The 20,452-nt window shown below is 36.5% G+C and overlaps 2 protein-coding genes across 2 annotated transcripts in view; one reads left to right on the top strand and one right to left on the bottom strand.

Annotated features, from left to right (window-relative positions):
* Positions 1 to 1,110: 1,110 nt before the first annotated feature.
* Positions 1,111 to 6,001, top strand: LOC129743274 (asparagine-rich protein-like). Its single transcript, XM_055735259.1, has 2 exons — positions 1,111 to 1,866; positions 5,957 to 6,001. Exons 1-2 carry the CDS (start codon positions 1,111 to 1,113, stop codon positions 5,999 to 6,001), a joined length of 801 nt encoding a protein of 266 aa, XP_055591234.1.
* A 1,558-nt stretch (positions 6,002 to 7,559) lies between these two features.
* LOC129746510 (T-related protein) overlaps positions 7,560 to 20,452 on the bottom strand; it is a 45,889-nt gene continuing 32,996 nt past the window's right edge. Inside the window, exons 3-6 of the mRNA XM_055740186.1 lie at positions 13,491 to 13,611; positions 8,415 to 9,269; positions 8,176 to 8,357; positions 7,560 to 8,114 (exon numbers count right to left, since the gene is read on the bottom strand). Coding sequence (XP_055596161.1) covers positions 7,697 to 8,114; positions 8,176 to 8,357; positions 8,415 to 9,269; positions 13,491 to 13,611 — 1,576 coding nt within the window. The 3' untranslated portion in view covers positions 7,560 to 7,696. The remainder of the gene's footprint in view (positions 8,115 to 8,175; positions 8,358 to 8,414; positions 9,270 to 13,490; positions 13,612 to 20,452) is intronic.

The raw sequence follows: 20,452 nt of genomic DNA on the forward strand, positions 1-20,452 counted from the left end.
TGCTATTCCGTAATTGACCGAGGCCATCAATGTTGTACGAGGGTCAAAAGAATGGAGATCATAAGCTCATTCTCAATGTACAAAACTTATGCTCTATCTTTGAACATCAATAACGGTGCCGGCCACGTCCTAGTAGTTAATGACAGTTGAGAAAATAGATAAAGGGATGAAAGACATAAATTTGCGGTTTAGGACCGAGGTCACCTCTGCATCCAAGCAAACAATTTTGTTTGGGAGTGTGGATAAAAGGATACGGTCAGGAAACACTTTTGACAAGTGCATGGAGCTTACAATTTTGACATGTTTTTCAAATCTCTAAATTTAACAAAAAAAAACTCCTAGATTAAATTGAAAAAAGCGCATTACTCGTAAAGTTTCATAAAAATTATATCGTAATTAAATTTGCAGTGCTGATACTGTGATAAAAAAATAAAATCGGTAAGATCATGCTCCATGCTCCATTGATGCAACTATGTATGAAAAAGCACTTCCTACAATGTATATTTAAAGACCAAATAAGAGTTCAATATTCCCACTTAACGCTTAATGACTTAAACCAATACTTTTACATCGTGTTTTAATGGACTTCCGATGTAATTTTTGGTTCTTTTGCTATCTAGCAAAAAGTACATAAACAATTGATGATAAACAAAGCCCTTGTACCGTGAATTGCAAAACTATAACTAATCAAAATTTTTGAAAATATCATCAAACTTTTAATGAATGAAAAACGAAACTAAGTTATGCAGAACCATTTGAAGTAAATTGGAAAGAATCAGTTATTTTCCATCCGACCCGCTGCATCTTATGAAAGGACAACATGAAACAAACTCACCGATGAAAAGTCAGGTTTTCAGGGAATCGTTACAGTAAGTCCAGATCATCCGTTCCCGGGCCATCTGGGGTCGTTTTTAAAGAAATTTCAATCGAATCTGACCAAGCTTGAATGTTCTCAATAAGCGGCACCTCCATACTTTTCAAACAAATTATCTTTATAATGCTTTTAAAATCTAAATTTGTCTTCAAATTTTAAATTTTTCCGGAGCTTCTGTCATCAACGTCCTTTTTCAACCACAGACTAATTATTTTCAAATTTACATGAACTTGAACATGAACTTGAACATGAACTTGAAAATGAACTTGAACATGAACTTGAACATGAACTTGAACATGAACTTGAACATGAACTTGAACATGAACTTGAACATGAACTTGAACATGAACTTGAACATGAACTTGAACATGAACTTGAACATGAACTTGAACATGAACTTGAACATGAACTTGAACATGAACTTGAACATGAACTTGAACATGAACTTGAACATGAACTTGAACATGAACTTGAACATGAACTTGAACATGAACTTGAACATGAACTTGAACTTGAACATGAACTTGAACATGAACTTGAACATGAACTTGAACATGAACTTGAACATGAACTTGAACATGAACTTGAACATGAACTTGAACATGAACTTGAACATGAACTTGAACATGAACTTGAACATGAACTTGAACATGAACTTGAACATGAACTTGAAAATGAACTTGAACATGAACTTGAACATGAACTTGAACATGAACTTGAACATGAACTTGAACATGAACTTGAACATGAACTTGAACATGAACTTGAACATGAACTTGAACATGAACTTGAACATGAGCTTGAACATGAACTTGAACATGAACTTGAACATGAACTTGAACATGAACTTGAACATGAGCTTGAACATGAACTTGAACATGAACTTGAACATGAACTTGAACATGAACTTGAACATGAACTTGAACATGAACATGAAATTAAGCTCCGAATCGCCGAAAAACGCTTCTGAAGGACAGAAACCGCATTTTAAAGTTGTGATCCCAAATAAAGCTCAGAATCCCCGAAAAACGCTTCTAAAGGTCGAAAACGCATTTTAAAGTTTTGATCCCAAATTAAGCTCAGAATCCCCGAAAAACGCTTCTGAAGGCCAGAAAACGCATTTTAAAGTTTTGATCCCGAATTAAGCTCAGAATCCCCGAAAAACGCTCCAAAGACCAGAAAACGCATTAAAAAGTTGTGATCCCAAATTAAGCTCAGAATCCCCGAAAAATGCTTCTAAAGGCCAGAAAACGCATTTTAAAATTGTGATCCCGATTTAAGCTCAGAATCGCCGAAAAACTCAGCTCAGAACGCCGAAAGTTGTGATCCCAAATTAAGCTCAGAATTCCCGAAAAACGCTTCTGAAGGCCAGTGTGGTGGTTGCTTATACTAACAGCACAATGTAGGCTTAGTCATAGCATAGCATAGCATAGCATAGCATAGGGTGACTACACACATCTTGCATTGGCTGATACACGAGGTACAACAAATGATCAATCCCGACACGAGATGCCAAAACAAGTATCTGGGTTCAATACTCGTTTAAAGTGCTGATATTGAGTATTAGTGTGGTACCACAATGCACACCGTGGCAAGTCAATGTAATCATAGAAGGGATGGTCTGAAACAGCAAAATAAACTTTTCAGGTGCAGAGAACTCATACGACCCTACATACAGTGGATGCTGTTTTCAGACAGGAGAGGGGAGGGTTTTTTTATGTTTACTGGAAATCATACTTGGCAAATAGGATTGATGAAAAATAATGTTATGATTTACGAATATATACAAAAACAAATAAACAAAAACAATGGAACAAGCTCACCAATTTTGTGATGTATCCAGCTGTGTTCATGGGGGCCTTTCTAAGATGTGGAACCAACTGTCCACCTTTCGAAAAACTAAGGTCAATCTACGCACATTAAATAACACTTTATTTCTACAAATCTTCACATTTAAAAAAAATTGGTTCAATTTTCCTTAACCGAAAGAAAACTGACATGAGCAAAAAAACAACAGCACAATGTAGGCTTAGTCATTTACCAATACACCACCCACTCAGTAAGTCGTCTCAACAAAGTACGATCACGAGGTGCATGAGCCGACTTGAGCATTCTATAGTAGACCATCAAGCGTGATACATGTGCATGGGCTCGCTCCCACAGCCAGAAAACGCATTTTAAAGTTGTGATCCCAAATTATGCTCAGGATCCCCGAAAAACGCTTCTAAAGGCCAGAAAACGCATTTTAAAGTTTTGATCCTAAATAAAGCTCAGAATCCCCGAAAAACGCTTCTAAAGGTCAGAAAACGCATTTCAAAGTTTTGATCCCAAATTAAGCTCAGATTCCCCGAAAAACGCTTCTAAAGGCCAGAAAACGCATTTTAAAGTTTTGATCCCAAATTAAGCTCAGAATCGCCGAAAAACGCTTCTGAAGGCCAGAAAACGCATTTTAAAGTTGGGATCCCAAATTAAGCTCAGAATCTCCGAAAAACGCATTTTAAAGTTTTGATACCGAATTAAGCTCAGAATCCCCGAAAAACGCTTCTGTAGGCCAGAAAACGCATTTTAAAGTTGAGCTCCCAAATTAAGCTCAGAATCACCGAAAAACGCCTCTTAAGGCCAGAAAACGCATTTTAAAGTTGTGATTCCGAATTAAGCTCAGAATCCCTGAAAACGCTTCTGGACTTGTCCATAAATTAAATTAAAAATTAGAGATTAGTCAAATCTGGCTTACATATATGATCAAATATTGTTAAAAAAAAACCTCCCGGATTTTGAACGGTTTTACTCACATGGTTTGTTGATTGAAATAAAAATACTCATTTTGGCCCAAACAAATTTTTAGAATTAAGTTAAACAAAACCAATTGGATATAATTTTTCACAATACTTTGGAACGATTCGAAAGCTGTAGATGTGCTTCGAGGAAAAAATTCCTATTTGTTTTAAAAAAAATCTAGTAATTTTCATTAACTGAATTGATATGATTTGGAATAATACCTAGCATTTGTTCAGATCTGCCCCACTTTTGCCGGATGTGTATCTAAATGGAACAAATAGAAGGAAATTTAAATAACCGCTTTTGTTGTTTTCTAAATATACTACAGCATGTTTGTCTAAATATTCGGCCAAATATTGGTTTCAACAAATAGTTGAAAAAGTCAGTATTACGTACGTACATCTCTAGTACAATACTTTAAGATATATAAATTATGAAGTACACAATTAGAATTCTCAATTGATTGCTGTAAGCTTGAATAAATTTATTGTGGCACAAAATAACGATAGTCCAAACTGTGATTCCAAAAACCAAAAGGCTTATAAAGATAATATTCAACCAAATTATTAACATAATGATTGATTGCACATTATTTTTTCTTTTATGAAGTTCTCATTGAATGAAAACTTCGAATCTTTAAATATGCCTTCAAAGTTTTAAATTTTGTTAAATAGTATGAAAATAGTTTTATAGTGCTCTACAAAACTGTTGTTGAAAACCACACAAATTAGGACCCACATTTTTAAGAAATTATTTAAAATATTCTTGCCAAAGCGCTCTTTTTAATTTTCACATCTTGTAATTAACGATACGGTTGACGGACAAAAATTGAAAAACCTTACAATTTAGATGTCTAATCTGAGGCTAGAAGATCCAACCATCCGCTTGGAAGGCTAATATTCTACCAAATGAGCTAAGGAATACGAAATATTCTGAAGAAGGCTTTTATCACATCTTAGTGAAAATAAACTTATGAATATAACGGACATGTGATATACAGTTTTTTTTTGATAATATCGTTTATTTGGAACCGCTCGAACCTTTAGTTTTATGGAGCCAGAACCAATTTTTGTTTTCACAATCAAACTCTCAGAACTAAGACTAGGTTAAAAGACGAATTGAGGGAAGAGGTAGTTAAATGCGAAGATCGATAGATTTTAGAAATAGATATATCGCGACATAAAGTCTAAGTCTGTCGCAGCCAACACATCTCTCCCTGGAACGTTAGGTAACAAACAAAATATGTACATAGCTCAGTTGGCAAGTCAGTTGCCTCCTGAGCCGATATACGCGATTTCGAGCCCAAGAGTTAACATCAGAGGAAGCTGTACGGGGATAATTTTTCAATAACTGTTCGACAACTTTAACGTTGATGTAAATTCAGGAAGGTCATAAAGATGGTATAACAACTATAATCGAAACAAAAACAAACATTTGAACAAAATTTTGTTTTTTTTATCAATATAACAAACCTACATACATAAATCAGGAGTCCTGTTTTTGTCCTTCTTTTTAAACTACTTTTCAGTAGTCTGTAGAACAAAATGTCCTACCTTTTATGGTTAATTTTGATAAGCCTATTAAAACATTGACATCACATTGATATATTCCAACACTCATTATTAGTCATACGTATGCTAACTGTGCTAAGGGTGCTAAGGGTGCAATTGAGATCGAGAGAGCATTTTTTTGATCATTTTACGATTTTTTGGAAGCTGAATTAAAAGGCCGCTGGAAGCTGAGTAGAAGATCATTAGAAGATCATTAAATTTTGAGCTGTATAGAACTTACTTCATATCAATGATAAGCCCGAGTAAGCATTTTGTACCTGTTGTTTTATGGGACTTTTGGTTGCTTGGGACGTCATACTATCGATAGTCATATTGAAAATTAATTTAAAAAAAAAACAATTCATGTGATAAAATAAAAAAATTCTTATTTGATTCAAGAATACAGATTCAATATTTAATTTCATTTTTATACAAAAATTATGCACTAAACAAACCTAGGTTTGATTCGATATTCTGAAGATTTTTTTAAGTCAGGAAATTCCTTATTTAGTTAACTACCAGAGCAAAATTGCACTAGAATGAAATAGGAAGCACTTCTCTCAATATAAAAAGGCGTACCTACACAGCAAAAAAAAAGTGTAACGATGGACGATGTAATTCCTGGAGATAATGTAGTATTATGGATTTATGTTGAAATAATACATCTATACGATGTACACAATGTGAATACGTCGTGTGGTGTAATATCAATGTTTTCTTCCATTGACGTTCAAATTGTATTCATTTCAAATAGATTGAAACGGATTACGGACCTCAGCTGTGTATGTTTGGATTGTAAGTACTACCAAAATTGAATAAAAATGTAAGCAAACCTATAGCTTCGAATATAATTTCCGTATTTTTCATTTTTAGGAAATTTGGCCCATTTTGTTACAGCTGTACAATAAATATCAGATGGTTTCAAACCGCCAGGTTCATCCTGACGATGTAATATTAAGTAACATTTGCGACTCAAGTTATGTGCAGGTATTTGATGCAATTTCACAATACTTTTTTTGCTGTGTACACAAATGAAAGAAATAAAAAAAGAACTGTGATTGTACTTCTAAATTTTCCTTTTTTTTAATTAAACTACAAAATTGAACCATCTGCAGTTAATATCAATGAAACATTCATTGTTCGACACTTAAACAAAAACTTTATTTAGATATTTTATGAAATTATTTTATCGACTTTATCGGTGAAATATTCTATTCTTTGAAAACTAACAAAAACACACATCTCAATGAAACTTGACTTTTCTCGAAGAGATTCCTTAAACTTAACACTAAGCGTACATCTTTCGAGAATATAAAGGCTAGCATCTTACAAATGCTAAAACCACCAACCCACAGAATGTGTACTATGTATGCCGTGACCAGTAATTGATCTCATGACCGCTGGCTTAGAAGACTTGAATGATCCTCTAGACCACGAGCGGCGGCTGTCAGAGGATTTCGGTTGCCAGAAAGCTTACGAACCTTTGCAGACGTATTACAGACCACCAGGCGACAGAAACCTGCTTTATTGAAGGTCTTTGATGGAATCATCCTTTACTACCCTGAGCGAGGTCAACCGATTACCCTGAAAAGGTGAGGATCACTCAATTTACGTATCGGAAATAGTTTTAAGGCATATCCTTGAACTGTGCATAGTTACGTCCCCATTTTGGTTTTAGCCAGTGGTATTTTAACAGACTCACAAAAGGAAGAAAACTAAATTTTTGAAGGTTAATTTCGAGCTAGGAGTGGCTGGTGAGTAAGGCTATCCTGAGCCCTATGGGCTTGGCTGTCTAGGGTTGAACATGTTTGAAAGTTCTGAAGTGGCAAACCACTGCAAGCTTTTTAGAATTTTCACCTTGAGCTTCTGCGGTTAAGCTCGAGGAAAAAAAATCGAATTGCACCAATGGATTCTGAAAATATGATTTGTTTTGAAGTATATCTTTGTACATTTGAATGAAAAAGTGTTTTTTTATCAAATTATTTGATAGTTCCAATGTGATACATTGCCACATCAATCATAACATCATAAATTGCCGAACCCTGTATACCAACCAAAAGGGATAATCTACAGAACCTTCAATGCTCCCCCCTCAATCTTATACTGGAGGCATCAAAACCATGAATTTCCAAATCATTACTGAAACATTTTTACCATCATATCACTTTTTAAGTTCCGAGTACGAGTTTGTCAGTATCATCTGTTACCAGAAAAAAGTTCATTCGACTTATTCGATTCAACCTAAATATATTTTTCAATAATCTTTCTATATTACGTAAACCTAATCTTATACGTATGATCAACATATTTACTACTAAACATAAGATAATTGCTCTAAAAGAGATTAAAAGCTCCTATAGTAATAGATGTTTATTTACAACTTTTAATTTTTTGGAAAGTACCGCTAACAGAACTGATTTCTTAGGAATACATTGCAAATGAAGAAACTCAACAATCTAAAGATTTTTATAGCTATTCAGAATTAACCAATAAATCAAAGCTGCGTAGTTTGCGGTGGAGTAAGTGGAGTCCAAGCCCCACTAGAAACTCGTCCAGGGCTCTGCGAGAGGGTTGCGGCCGATGGACCACCGGAATGCGGCACAGCGTCTCCATCCGTAGGCGAAGTCGATAGACCCGGATGATGGTGATGGTGTCCTTGACCGGGCACGATTGCCGAACTTCCAATGGAAACACTAGAGTGACTCGGTTCCGGTGAGTGATTATTCTCGGCAGCATAGTGATAGTGGCTGGACGATCCAACGGGCACAAATCCACTTTCAACGGGGATTGCTGAAGGATGGTGGGTGCTGTATTGTATCGGAATTGGTGATGAAGTTGGAATGGGCTCGTGGCGGTGGTGTGACGAAGGAACAGATGTTAGCTCCGTTATTTCCGGTGAATGGTTGTAGGCACTAGAATTGAAGAATTGAGTTATAGACCCTTGACATATGTCGTTTCTTAGGAATATGTTACCTTATGTCTCCGATCATGGGAATGTACTCCGCAGTTGGATAGTGATACGAGCTTTGGTATACACCGTAGTCTCCAGCACCGTGCCAGGACGTAGAGTATCCAATATTGGTGATTGTCGGTGGATTCAGTGCATTACCGTACAGTTGATGATTTGGTGAAATCGTTGGAGTCGGATGGTACAACTACAAATTCACAAAATTTTTAAAAATTTTTAGTTATGAATCAAAATAAGACTTTACCTGATGTCCTGAGGAAGCGTAGATTTGCTGCGGGGAAACACTCGGTTGGTAGACATCGATTTGTGCCCCGGGTACGGTTGTTGGTGTAGGCCCATACTGACTTTGGTGGGAATGATAGGTTGGTGATGAGTTAATATAATTAGGGGAACCATTGGATGGAGTTGGGGAGATGTTTGGACCAATAGAGCTCGGACTTCCCGGATTAACCGTCTGACTGGTCCAATATGAACCGGAACTAGGGGCAGGTTGCGTTTGCCAGGCACTTGGATATGCTGAATAAACCGGTGAAGGTACCGATTCGATGGGTATGTAAGTGGGTTGTGGAGATGTACTACCGCTAGCATTTCTTGACCTTTGAGTAGTGTACGGCACCACCCGATTAGTCCGTATCGACGTGTGCTGATATCTTTCTGCCGACGGATGAGGAGACTGGGCTGTGGCGTAAGACGGATGGAAGTTCAGCCAACCATAGGTGGAACTTTCGCGGGAGTAAACCGAATCAGGCCGTTCCTTCGCATCCAGAAAAGCTTTGGCGAAAGGATTGTATTTGATCTTTAACGAAGTAACCTCTTCGTTCTGGTAAGCTGTCACAGCTATGAATTGTGTTTCCGGGAAAGGGTAGGTATGCACATTGCGCTGTTCTCGTTGTTCTGACACCACCTGAACCAAATGCACCCGTGGTTCGTATTTGTGCAGTGAGTTCAACATGATTTGTCCATTTCCGTTGGTTTTATTTGTCAGCTTCACCTTGGCAAACGAGATAGGTTCTTTCATCCAGTGTTGCCCAAAGTTTGGTGACTCGGGATGCACGTAAACTGGGTTCGGAGGGGGAGCTTCGGCTTTTCCTCCGGCAACCTGATAAATTGAGAAAAAGTTAAATTAACGGTTGATTAGCTGCATAAATTGAAGTCATTTAAATTAGAAAAATTTAAAAATCAAGAAAATCAGATAAAGTGGCAAAATGACAAAAATGACAAAAATGACAAAAATGACAAAAATGACAAAAATGACAAAAATGACAAAAATGACAAAAATGACAAAAATGACAAAAATGACAAAAATGACAAAAATGACAAAAATGACAAAAATGACAAAAATGACAAAAATGACAAAAATGACAAAAATGACAAAAATGACAAAAATGACAAAAATGACAAAAATGACAAAAATGACAAAAATGACAAAAATGACAAAAATGACAAAAATGACAAAAATGACAAAAATGACAAAAATGACAAAAATGACAAAAATGACAAAAATGACAAAAATGACAAAAATGACAAAAATGACAAAAATGACAAAAATGACAAAAATGACAAAAATGACAAAAATGACAAAAATGACAAAAATGACAAAAATGACAAAAATTACCAAAATGACAAAAATAACAAAAATGACAAAAATGACAAAAATGACAAAAATGACAAAAATTACCAAAATGACAAAAATAACAAAAATGACAAAAATGACAAAAATGAATAAAATGACAAAAATGACAAAAATAACAAAAATGACAAAAATGACAAAAATGACAAAAATGACAAAAATGACAAAAATGACAAAAATGACAAAAATGACAAAAATTAAAAAAATGACAAAAATTAAAAAAATGACAAAAATGACAAAAATGACAAAAAATGACAAAAATGACAAAAATGACAAAAATGACAAAAATGACAAAAATGACAAAAATGACAAAAACGACAAAAATGACAAAAATGACAAAAATGACAAAAATGACAAAAATGACAAAAATGACAAAAATGACAAAAATGACAAAAATGACAAAAATGACAAAAATGACAAAAATGACAAAAATGACAAAAATGACAAAAGGAAGTGAGTGATTTCTTGAATGTTCAAATACGATGTTGATTATAATTAAAAGAAAAGGAATTCCAAGATTTGAGGTAAATATTGATAGTACAAAGCATACACCAATTATGTTAAAATTGGGCTTAAAAATTAAGCATGCTACTTTGAATCATTTTTCGATTTTTCAAAGATTGATGAAAAAATTATGAGAGATCAAATAATATACTAAAAATAAGTGAAACCTTTATAAACGTTCAAGTGCAGTAATAGTTTCAAGTTTCAAGCTCTGGAATGGACAAAAGCAAGAAGCTTATTTCTACTTATCAAAAATTTAGTTTTATGGGCTTTTTGAAGTTTTTATTTCCAGAATTGGAAAACAAAGACAACCAGAATTAAAATGCTTCAAAATATTATATTATTTTGATTATAAAATTCGGTAAATTTATTGTAAAAACCAATAATATAAATTTTTAATTCAATTTATTGGCCCTATCAGTCAAAGTTATCTTCTTTTAGTAAAAATATTTCAGGGTGAAAATTGCAATATGTTCCGTGAGAAACCAATTGATGACGTGTGATGAAAATGCTTCTTATCAAATTGGACTTACTCATTTTCAATATTTATTCATTTCTTCATACTTTATGGATACTACAAATTTGATAATTCTGAACATTTTTGAAAAAAAAAATTTTAATCAAATTCTTACTACGTTTTTAAAGTCTTGTTCTTAAAATTTTATTGATTATTCAAGAGACAGCATTTTGATACCTATGTTTTATTAATTGATTTGGTAGCCAATCTCTTCCTGAAATCGAATCTTTTGTCAAATTTTGTCTAAAACCTACAAGTTTAAGTTGAAAAAAGCTTTTCGCCTATTTAAAAAATTTGTTGAAGTCTGCCAAACAATTTACATGCTTTCAAAAATATCTCCAATTCAATTTAGTAGAAACGTCTTAAAAAACTCGTTAAAAATATATTTTCTGACAGAATGGGGAAAAGTAAACAAATTTAAAAATTCTATAACTTTTTTTCACAGGAGTCAAAATTACATGCGATGGGAAAATTGAAAGAAAACTATATGATATTTTTTTTGTCATGTTTGAAAGTTTTATCGGAAAAGTGCAGAATTTCTACATATTTTTATAAGGTTAAGAGCACCAAAATAAATGAAAATAAGCTTTAAAATTCGTTGTATCGCAGATTTTTTTTTAATTGTTCCCTTGTGTAATTTTTTAACCCTTTTTAAATGTGGAGTGAAACATTTAGCAGAATAAGAAACACAAAATAAAAGTGAAATTGGTTTCTTAAAGAATATTTCATATCAGCGTAAAAATTGTAACAATATAAACAATTATTTCAATTCATTTCATTTCGTGAACGTAATACAGTATCGCAGAATGAAATGTCTTAGGCATAGAGTTACATAGGACCAAACACCACCTGAGACGGGCCAATTTCCTGACAGGTTTGTTAACACTTATTTTTTAATTTTTTAATTCGACGTTACTAAAGTACATTCATGAAATCAATTCTGAAAATTTTACTTGGGAAAATCTCTGTGGGGATAAACCCCTTAAAAACCCCTCCGCACGGATTATTTGTGATGGAAATCTTGATAAAAAGAATCTTGGATTAAAAACAACCTAAAATTCCGGAAATTTTACTGGTTTAGTTTAGAATTAAATAAAAACAATTTGTTGACTATTCTCATGATTTTTCATTTTTAATTCCCTTATCAATAATCTTGTAGATGCACTATGGGGTTTGAGGCGGCAAAAAGTCAAAAAATGAACTTTATTGGATCGCATTTTTATTTTTACTTGTTAATAACTTAATATATACCCAGTGTATCAACTCATAATCTTGGATACTAAACGTACCATAGACATCAGACTTTGAAAAATTGAAAAATATATATGATGAAGAAAAAAAATTAAATCACATATATTTCTATGGAAAACATTTTTTCTTAACTCACCACTCACCAAATTAAAGTTTATATTGAAAGTTTTCATTTGAACCATTCACAATTTTTACACAATAAATTGATCTTTGATAAAAATGAGTAAATAAACATTTTTTTCAAAAATCAAAAACTTTAAAGCTTTTCCAAAAAAGCCACGCATTGTCCCGTACTCTTTTTACTATCATTATCTATTTACAATCTAGTTGAAGGACCTAAAAATACAATTAAAAAGAATCAAGGTACCCCAAAGCACCGTTTTTTTACTTTTTGTCTAATAAAGCTGAAAATATCTTGTAAATGGGTAATTTTTATTCATTAATAGTTATAAATTCAACAAAGTTTATGTTGGTTTGAAGGAAAAAAATTCTGATGATTGATCAATCATTTCACACATTTTTCTCTTGAGTTTCATGAAATGTCTTGATGATATTTATCATTAAATTATCAATTAGTCCAAAACACGGCTTTCAAAAGAAATAAAAAGCAGGGTCAGAAATAACACAAAGCATCCTACTTTATAAGATGTTATAATCATTCTTTTTGCCACCTCATTGTATGGAACTGTCCCATAGTGAGATGGTGGCTCACAAAATTTAAAAAAATCTTAAAGATCGAAAAACTCTGAAATGTTCACTTTTACATTTGCAGTATGATTTTACTTTGAGATTATCGAACGCTATCTCACGTGGAAAAGCAGACGAACTAAATCTTTGGCGGCCATTTTAGAAGATTCTTCCCAACGTTTTCCAAGAAATGGACCGACTGATCTGAAACTATGGAGGCCTCAGCTTCTGGCCGTTCTAATTAGCGCCTCGGGCTTGCAATTGTTTTTCTGCTATCCGCGTGCATTAATTAGCATTCTGCAAATAGTTGTGTTACGTTACGGAATAAACAAGTCGGGTTTAGTTCTCCTTCGAAACGACGACGCCATCGATCTTGGCAAAGATGATCGGAGGTGATGAGAAAATACGATACCTTCAAAAGGTTTTCTTTAAGGTTTTTGTTTGTAGGGAACAAAATGAGCGAAGCCACCAAACAGGCCCGAGAAACACAATAACGTCATGGCAAAAACGTGCATCTGAATCGCTTGAGAGGAAAAATGTAAGTCCTATACGCGCCGCTTAAGCTGTGCGTCTCCACTTAAAGTCAACACCAGCCGTCGTCGTGTCGTGTCTCCGCGATTTGAGGCGGAACTTCTCTTTCCGTATTCAGCTAGGAAGATACAGTTGAACTAGCATATTTGTGCCTCTAAACCGATGGGCAAGATTTATCTAAGGTTTTTTTTTTTGCTTACCCATTCACCGTTGACGTACTTCCAGCGATGCGAATCTACTTGGGAAAATTCCAGCAGCACCGTGTACATGGCCGTTGGGTCCAGCCCTGTAGCGGTCACCTTCACCACCGGAAACATCCGCCTGCAGGAGGAGAGATTGAAATGGCATGAGAAAATGTTCCACGGACCTAACTGTTGTGTAAAAAGCTGTTTCAATGACGAAGAACCACACTTATTTTTTTATTGTTTGAATTTTCAACGGGTCATGACTTATAGGCAGAACATTTAGAAATTACAGTTTAAGATGCCCCAAATTTGTATGGGAAATTCAAAACCTGTGAAATGTTATGTGTTGCAGGCTAAAATGGATCCTAGGGCTAGTACAAAATCTCATGCCAAATTTGGGCCAGATCGGATCACGGGAAGGAGTCGCTCAACGAGCCTGAAGCTTGTATGAGATTTTGAGACATTTTGTTCGGGAGAAACATGAAAAATCAGTTTATCATCAAATACTTTGGATTTCTTTCAAAAAAGGTTTTTCTTAAAGCCTCGATTTTGACAAACATTTCATCCGAAGACTGCATATCGATAAGAGTTAAGATAAAAAAGTGATTAAGCTTTAAAAATGGGTTTACTTTTTTAAGGATGGTATTCATCACTGTTAATGAGTCGGGGCGGTCGAACATATTGACGCCTCATTAACTGTGATGACTACCATCCTTAAAAAAAGTAAGCCCATTTTTGAAGCCTAAAAACTTTTTTATATTAACTATTATCGATATGCAGTCTTCGAATGAAATATTTGTCATAGTTTAGGCTTTAAGAAAAACCATTTTTGAAAGATATCGAGCGACACACATAGGAGTACTCTATGGAAAAAGGTGGCCGAAACATGTTTTTCTCTTTAAAATGATTAAAAATATTTTTTTAACAAGTCGCGAATGCCACAAAGATTGTAATTCTTACTTTTGGTCTATTTGGGTCACTCGCTGCACGCTTAAAAAATATTTGTTTTCAGGGGGGTAGGTAAGCAAATTGGAAGCAAACCAGCCGATTAACTATCTGAAATGATGAAAAATACCATTTGTATAACACAAAGTAATTGTTTAAGGAAGTTAGATGCATTCGTGTTATATGTGAAATTTTTCCCGGCGGAGTCCGGATGATAGACTTCAACACTAATTTGTAAAAAAAAAACAATATAAGTTTATTTAAAAAACATTGCACTATTTTGTTTGGCTTCTCTACTGTGTTTATCGAGAAATGAACGCAATTTCCACCACAACTTATTGGTCATATTAAAACTGAAGATTTGTAGAAAAAAATTTGTTAATAGTCAAATTATTCTGCGTGTTACGCAGCCTGTAATTGTACGTGTTTACACCCAATTTTGGAAGACAAAATTTATAACTTTGATACATCAATGTTTCGAGTTATGCCATTACGAAATCACTATACCGATGATGGTTTAAAATCGACAATACTAATAAACAACATCTATCAAACAACCGAAAAACTTTAAAAATAAATAGATTTTTTTTTATTTCGAGGCTTTGGCCAGGATTTGGGGTAAAATACTCCTGTGTGCGACGGGAACCAAAGTTATTGATGAAAAACTGGTTTTTCATGTCTCAAAATCCCATACAAGCTTCAGGCTCGTTGAGCGACCCCTTCCCGAGAACCGATCTGGCCCCAATTTTGCATGAGATCTTGTACTAGGCCTAGGATCAACTTTAACCTGCAGTGCATATTTTTTTCAAAAGTCGGGTCATTTGGGGCACTCTAATGGATTTGCTTTTTAAAAAAAAGTATGAAACCCACACTTTTCCCGCATAAGTTGTGTACATAGCACATACTATTGTAAAAGCTTGCAAACCTCATAATCAAAGTAATATTAGCAATTTTCAACTACACAACAAATTTTTTTTTGTTTGATTTGACAAATAAAGTGAAAAAATCCGGGCAAAAGGTTCGGAACCTTTTTCAATGTCATCCGAGCCGGACTGTTCTCAATTTTTTTTTAAATATCCGGCCGAATCTGACAACCTTATTTTCAAGTGTATTAATAAATATCGGAACAGTCTACATTTCCCGAGACCCCCTACTTGAGAAAGGGAAGCTGCCAAAATTTGGAATCGATAAGTCGCACTCATTTCAACGATTTCTTATCTTTTGAAGGGTTCGTTTTTTGCCCCCATGGGCAACCATGGACTACGCGTCGCTCATACTATGTATATGGAAAATACCAGGTAGGCCATAGCGCTTAACCTTACTTGAAAGCTTGAAAGCATGCTTGCATGACAACAAAAATAGTTGTAAAATACGATTCTTTTAAAAAAGTATTCAGATTAAAGATTGATTCTTCAGGGTCATCGGAACTTTTTTTTTGCATTGGGTTTTTCGGATCTGAACCATGCCTGACCTGAAACTTTGGCAACGTTTTTTAGCATGAAAACACGGACACGAATTGGACTTGGAACGTTTTAACCCTTACCCATCAACCCAGCAAACATAAAATCGCATTAGAAATAATAGCTAAACTCGTTAATAATGTTAATATGAATCGCAATTCCTACCAAAAAAAGAAAACGATCGTAAAAATGGTTACTTAAATTCTACCGACTCAGATATGATAAAAGTCCGCCATGTTTGCAAATTTGTTCTCCAGCGTGGGATTCAAGTGAGAAAACAACCATGTTTTTCTCTCTGCGATAAGCATTGCAACCAGATTTCTAAAAATCAGAGGATTGATTTGGATAAATTGTCCAATGAGAGAAGCAGCAACTATTATCGCTGGCAACGGTTTGCATACATTGAGAGCAAAACTTGCGCTCACTCGCATACTGTCAGGATGTACTGTATAAGGTGTTGAATATCGTTCAATTTGTTCAACACTCATTGCTTAAGCCAGAGGTTAAAAAAAAAGTATGTATATTGCTTCCCATTTGGTAGGTACAGGCTGTTTTTTCGAGTTTTATAAGATGATTTTATGTTTGTTATTAAACGTATAACAAACTTTGTTGAGAAATATACGTACAAAAATGTTCGCTGGGGAGGCAAGCTGACTCAACTTGTTAGAAAAGCTACCTGCTTCAAGCTTGAAATTCTGGGACTGAGCGAAGTCCGTTGGCCTAACACTGGAGAACACAAGACACAGTCCGGGCAAGTACTGCTTTACTCTGGCATTCGAGGGGTACGCGCTACTCGGGAAGGAGTTGGTTTCCTGTTAAGCCCGTAGGCCCATGCGGCCCTTTATAAGATGGGAACCGATAAACGAAAGAATAATCGTAGCCAGATTCAGAACACGGGTTAGAAACCTTACAATGGTCCAGTGTTATGCGCCAACTGACGTTGCCGATTTGCAGTAGAAAGAGCATTGGCTCCGACAATCAGGACCTTGAGCGCATCATTGGGCGCCATGGTCTAGGACAGATGAGCGAAAACGGAGAGCTGTTTGTAGAATTTTGTGGCAACAGCAACATGGTGATTGGTGGATCGCTCTTCCCCCATCGATCTGCACATAAGGTAACTTGGGTATCCTGAGATGGCCGAACAGAAAATCAAATTGACCACATCTGCATCAGCCGAAAATGGAGAAGAGGCCTTCTTGATGTCCGCAACAAACGAAGCGCAGACATTGCATTTGACCATCACCTCGTGCTTGGCGAGATACATATGACTGAGAGTTGCGCGTGTCCAACGGCGCGAGGAGAAAGTCGGATGTCAAAACGACGTCCGCCTGTTAGAGAACCCAGAGATGAAAAGGGCATACATTGAACAGCTTGAATCCCGAGCCTCGGAATCACCGACAGACGGAACAGTCGAAGAACAGTGGTGTAGAATCAAGAATGCATTTATCACGACGAGCAATGGTACTCTCGGTAAAGTTTGTAGAAGACCAAGTGAATGGATGTCGGATGAAACCTGGAGGATGATCGATGATCGGAGAAAGGCAAAAGTCGGAACTGAGCAGGCATGTACCGAGTCAGCCAAAGCAGCTGCCCGCTTACGATATGCGGAACTGGAAAAGGCAGTTAAACGAGCTAGTAGACGAGATAAGAGACCCTGGGCAAACTCCCTAGCCGAAGAGGGAGAAACAGCCGCCGCCGCCAATGGAGATATCCGATTACTTTATGACATTTCTCGCCATCTCAGTGGTGCAACAACTAATGCAAGAATGCCGTTCAAAGACCGAGCAGGTCAGTAATTGGCCGATCAAACAGGCAGAACAGGCTGAAAAAGAAGCGGCAATCAAAAACATGAAATCCAACAAAGCACCTGGGATCGATTGCATCTCTGCTGAAATGCTGAAAGCCGACCCTGCCCTATCAGCACAAATGTTGCACCGTCTTTTCGCTGACATCTGGGATACTGTAACATTCCCGGCCTACTGGATGCAGGGTATCCTCGTAAAGGTCCCGAAGAAAGGAGACTTGACAGAGTGTGGTAACTGACGACGCATAACGTTGATCTGTACGGTTGTACTCCATTTACCCGAAAACCATTGCCCAGAATGAAAAATCCCCAGAATTCCAATCGCCAGAAAGAACCATTCCCCAGAATTTTTTTCCCCAGACGAACCATTCCCCAGAAAATTTTTCGCCAGAATGTACCATTTCCCAGAAATTTTTCACCAGAATGAACCATGTACCAGAAATTTTTTCGCCAGAAGGACCATTTCCCAGAAAATTGAAAACATTTATCCTTACTAGAAATTATTTAAAAAAAAGGATTTGTTACAAATAAAAATGGGGTTTCATAACTTTATTCTTTTGCGGCAAGGCCGCAACCAACGAGGATGAAGGGGCTGAGGCGGCACAAAGCCGCCGAAGCTCCCAAATCCGAGGAGGCCGCCGACCCGCCGTCGGAAGCGGCGGCCCTAAGGCATTGGTCTAGGTCTGCCGGGGCTTCCTAGGTCTGCGTGAAAGCTAGGGGTGATCCCTTAGCCCCGTCCGCCACGCGACAGCGTGAAGGACAAAACGTCTTTCAACTTCGAACGCGCAGCGTGAGGAGTCGGATACCAAAACGGTTTTTTAAAGGACCATGGTAAGCATTGAATCAATTAAAGTACCCAAACCATAAACAAAGCACAATATTGGTTCTAAAATAAATTTAGTTGAAAAATTTCAAAGTCGTAGTTTCATTTAAAAAATCATTTTGAAAAAATTAATTTCGAATCATATGAAATATTCAAGAATTCATTAGAAAAAAAAACAAACAAAAATACTAGGGGAAAAAATCTGGGATTTGTGCCATTCTGGTAAATGTTCCATTCTGGGGAAAAAAATTCTGGGAAATGATCCATTCTGGGAAAAAAATTTCTGGTAAATGGTGCATTCTGGGGATTTTTTTTCTGGGAAATGGTTCATTCTGGGGTTTGATTTCGGGTATTTGTCATTCTGGTAAAAATTCATTCTGGGCAATGGTTTTCGGGTAAATGGGATACAATCATCTGTACAACCCTCAAAGTACTCAGTAAAGTGATCCTGAAAGGGATCCAGGAGGAAATAGATGCTACCCTCCGACGGCAACAAGCTGGATTTCGATCCGAACGATCATGTGTGGACCACATCCCAACGCTATTATTCGTATTATTATTCGTAGGAACAAATCAACGAATTCCAGGACTCTGTTCTGCTGGTGTTCGTTGATTTCGCTGCCTGCGGAGTATTATCCTTGTTGGTGACCTGGTAATTGGATCTCAAATGAGGAACTACATCGCCGGTGTCATCAAAGGGCGCTAGAAATTGAGATTCGGGAACGCAAGTGGAGATGGATAGGCAACACGCTGCGAAGAGATGAAAACGAGATTTGCAGAGAGGCGCTTGAATGGAATCCAGAGGGACATCGAAGGAGAGACAGGCCCAGATACTCGTGGCGACGAAGCCTAGCTGCCGAAATTCGAACTGCCAACGAGAGTTTTGACTGGGACCAGGTGAAGATGCTGGCTCCGGATCGTCAACAGTTGAGGTTTTTTACCACGGCCCTATGCACCGAAGGATCGGTGTGGGAACATTAAGTAAGTAAGTAAGTAAGTGCCTAAGTATATTTCAAACATATAGTCCAAGTCCATCACAGCTAACACATCCCTCACAAGAACGTTGGGTGGCTTTCCTCGGGCCCGAAGGGAATCTATGAAGTTCGCTCTGGCGACAAGGTGGTCCTTACACGACCAAACAATATGCTAGATGTCATGGTAGCCTAAGCCGCAACCGCATAAATTGCTGCCAGCAATATTTATACGATAGAGCACCGCACTCAAGGAATAATGATTGGACATGAGACGGGAAAATATACGAATAAAACCCTCGGCCCACCCATCTGCGCTGCTATCGAGCAATGTGAGGGGACCCAGACAAAGGTGATGGAAAACCAACGATATGATAAAGTGGTCAATATATCTCGTATCTTTTTAGGGAAATGCGGCGTGAGATTTCGTGGTCTTATAAAGCGGATCGCTTCAACAGAGCTGAAACTATCAGTTATAATATAGTAGTGTTCAATAGGTCGTGTGGCGATACTATCCAGAGCGCAATGACCCGGATCGGAAAATTGGACCAAAATCGGTTGGAATTCAGTCCGTTCAACACGTGAGTCTGTTAGAAATCTGCCCAGAAATCCAACCGAATTCGGACGAATTCAGTGATCTGGTGATACAACTTTCCTGACGACGCTAAGTTTCTGCGATTGAGCTGTCAAAATAACCAAATAGTCAGGAGAATCTACGATGTACACAGAACATGGTGACTGGAGACTGTAAGAGGCGTATGAGATTCCGCTGAACACTGCAAATCCTGTTGATTTCTCTTTAAATGATTAATCGGTAAAGTACATTTTATCAGCATCGACGTTTCTTTATTTAGCTTCGAAAATCCAAATTAGTTGATGTTGGGTTACTGAATGAAATTGTTTCTAAAGACCTCTTTTCTGTCACACCTAACAAAAGTTGGTTTATGAACTACATTAAGAATTTTTAAATCAGT

This window comes from Uranotaenia lowii, chromosome 2 (assembly GCF_029784155.1).
Source record: "Uranotaenia lowii strain MFRU-FL chromosome 2, ASM2978415v1, whole genome shotgun sequence".
NCBI classification, from domain to species: domain Eukaryota; kingdom Metazoa; phylum Arthropoda; class Insecta; order Diptera; family Culicidae; genus Uranotaenia; species Uranotaenia lowii.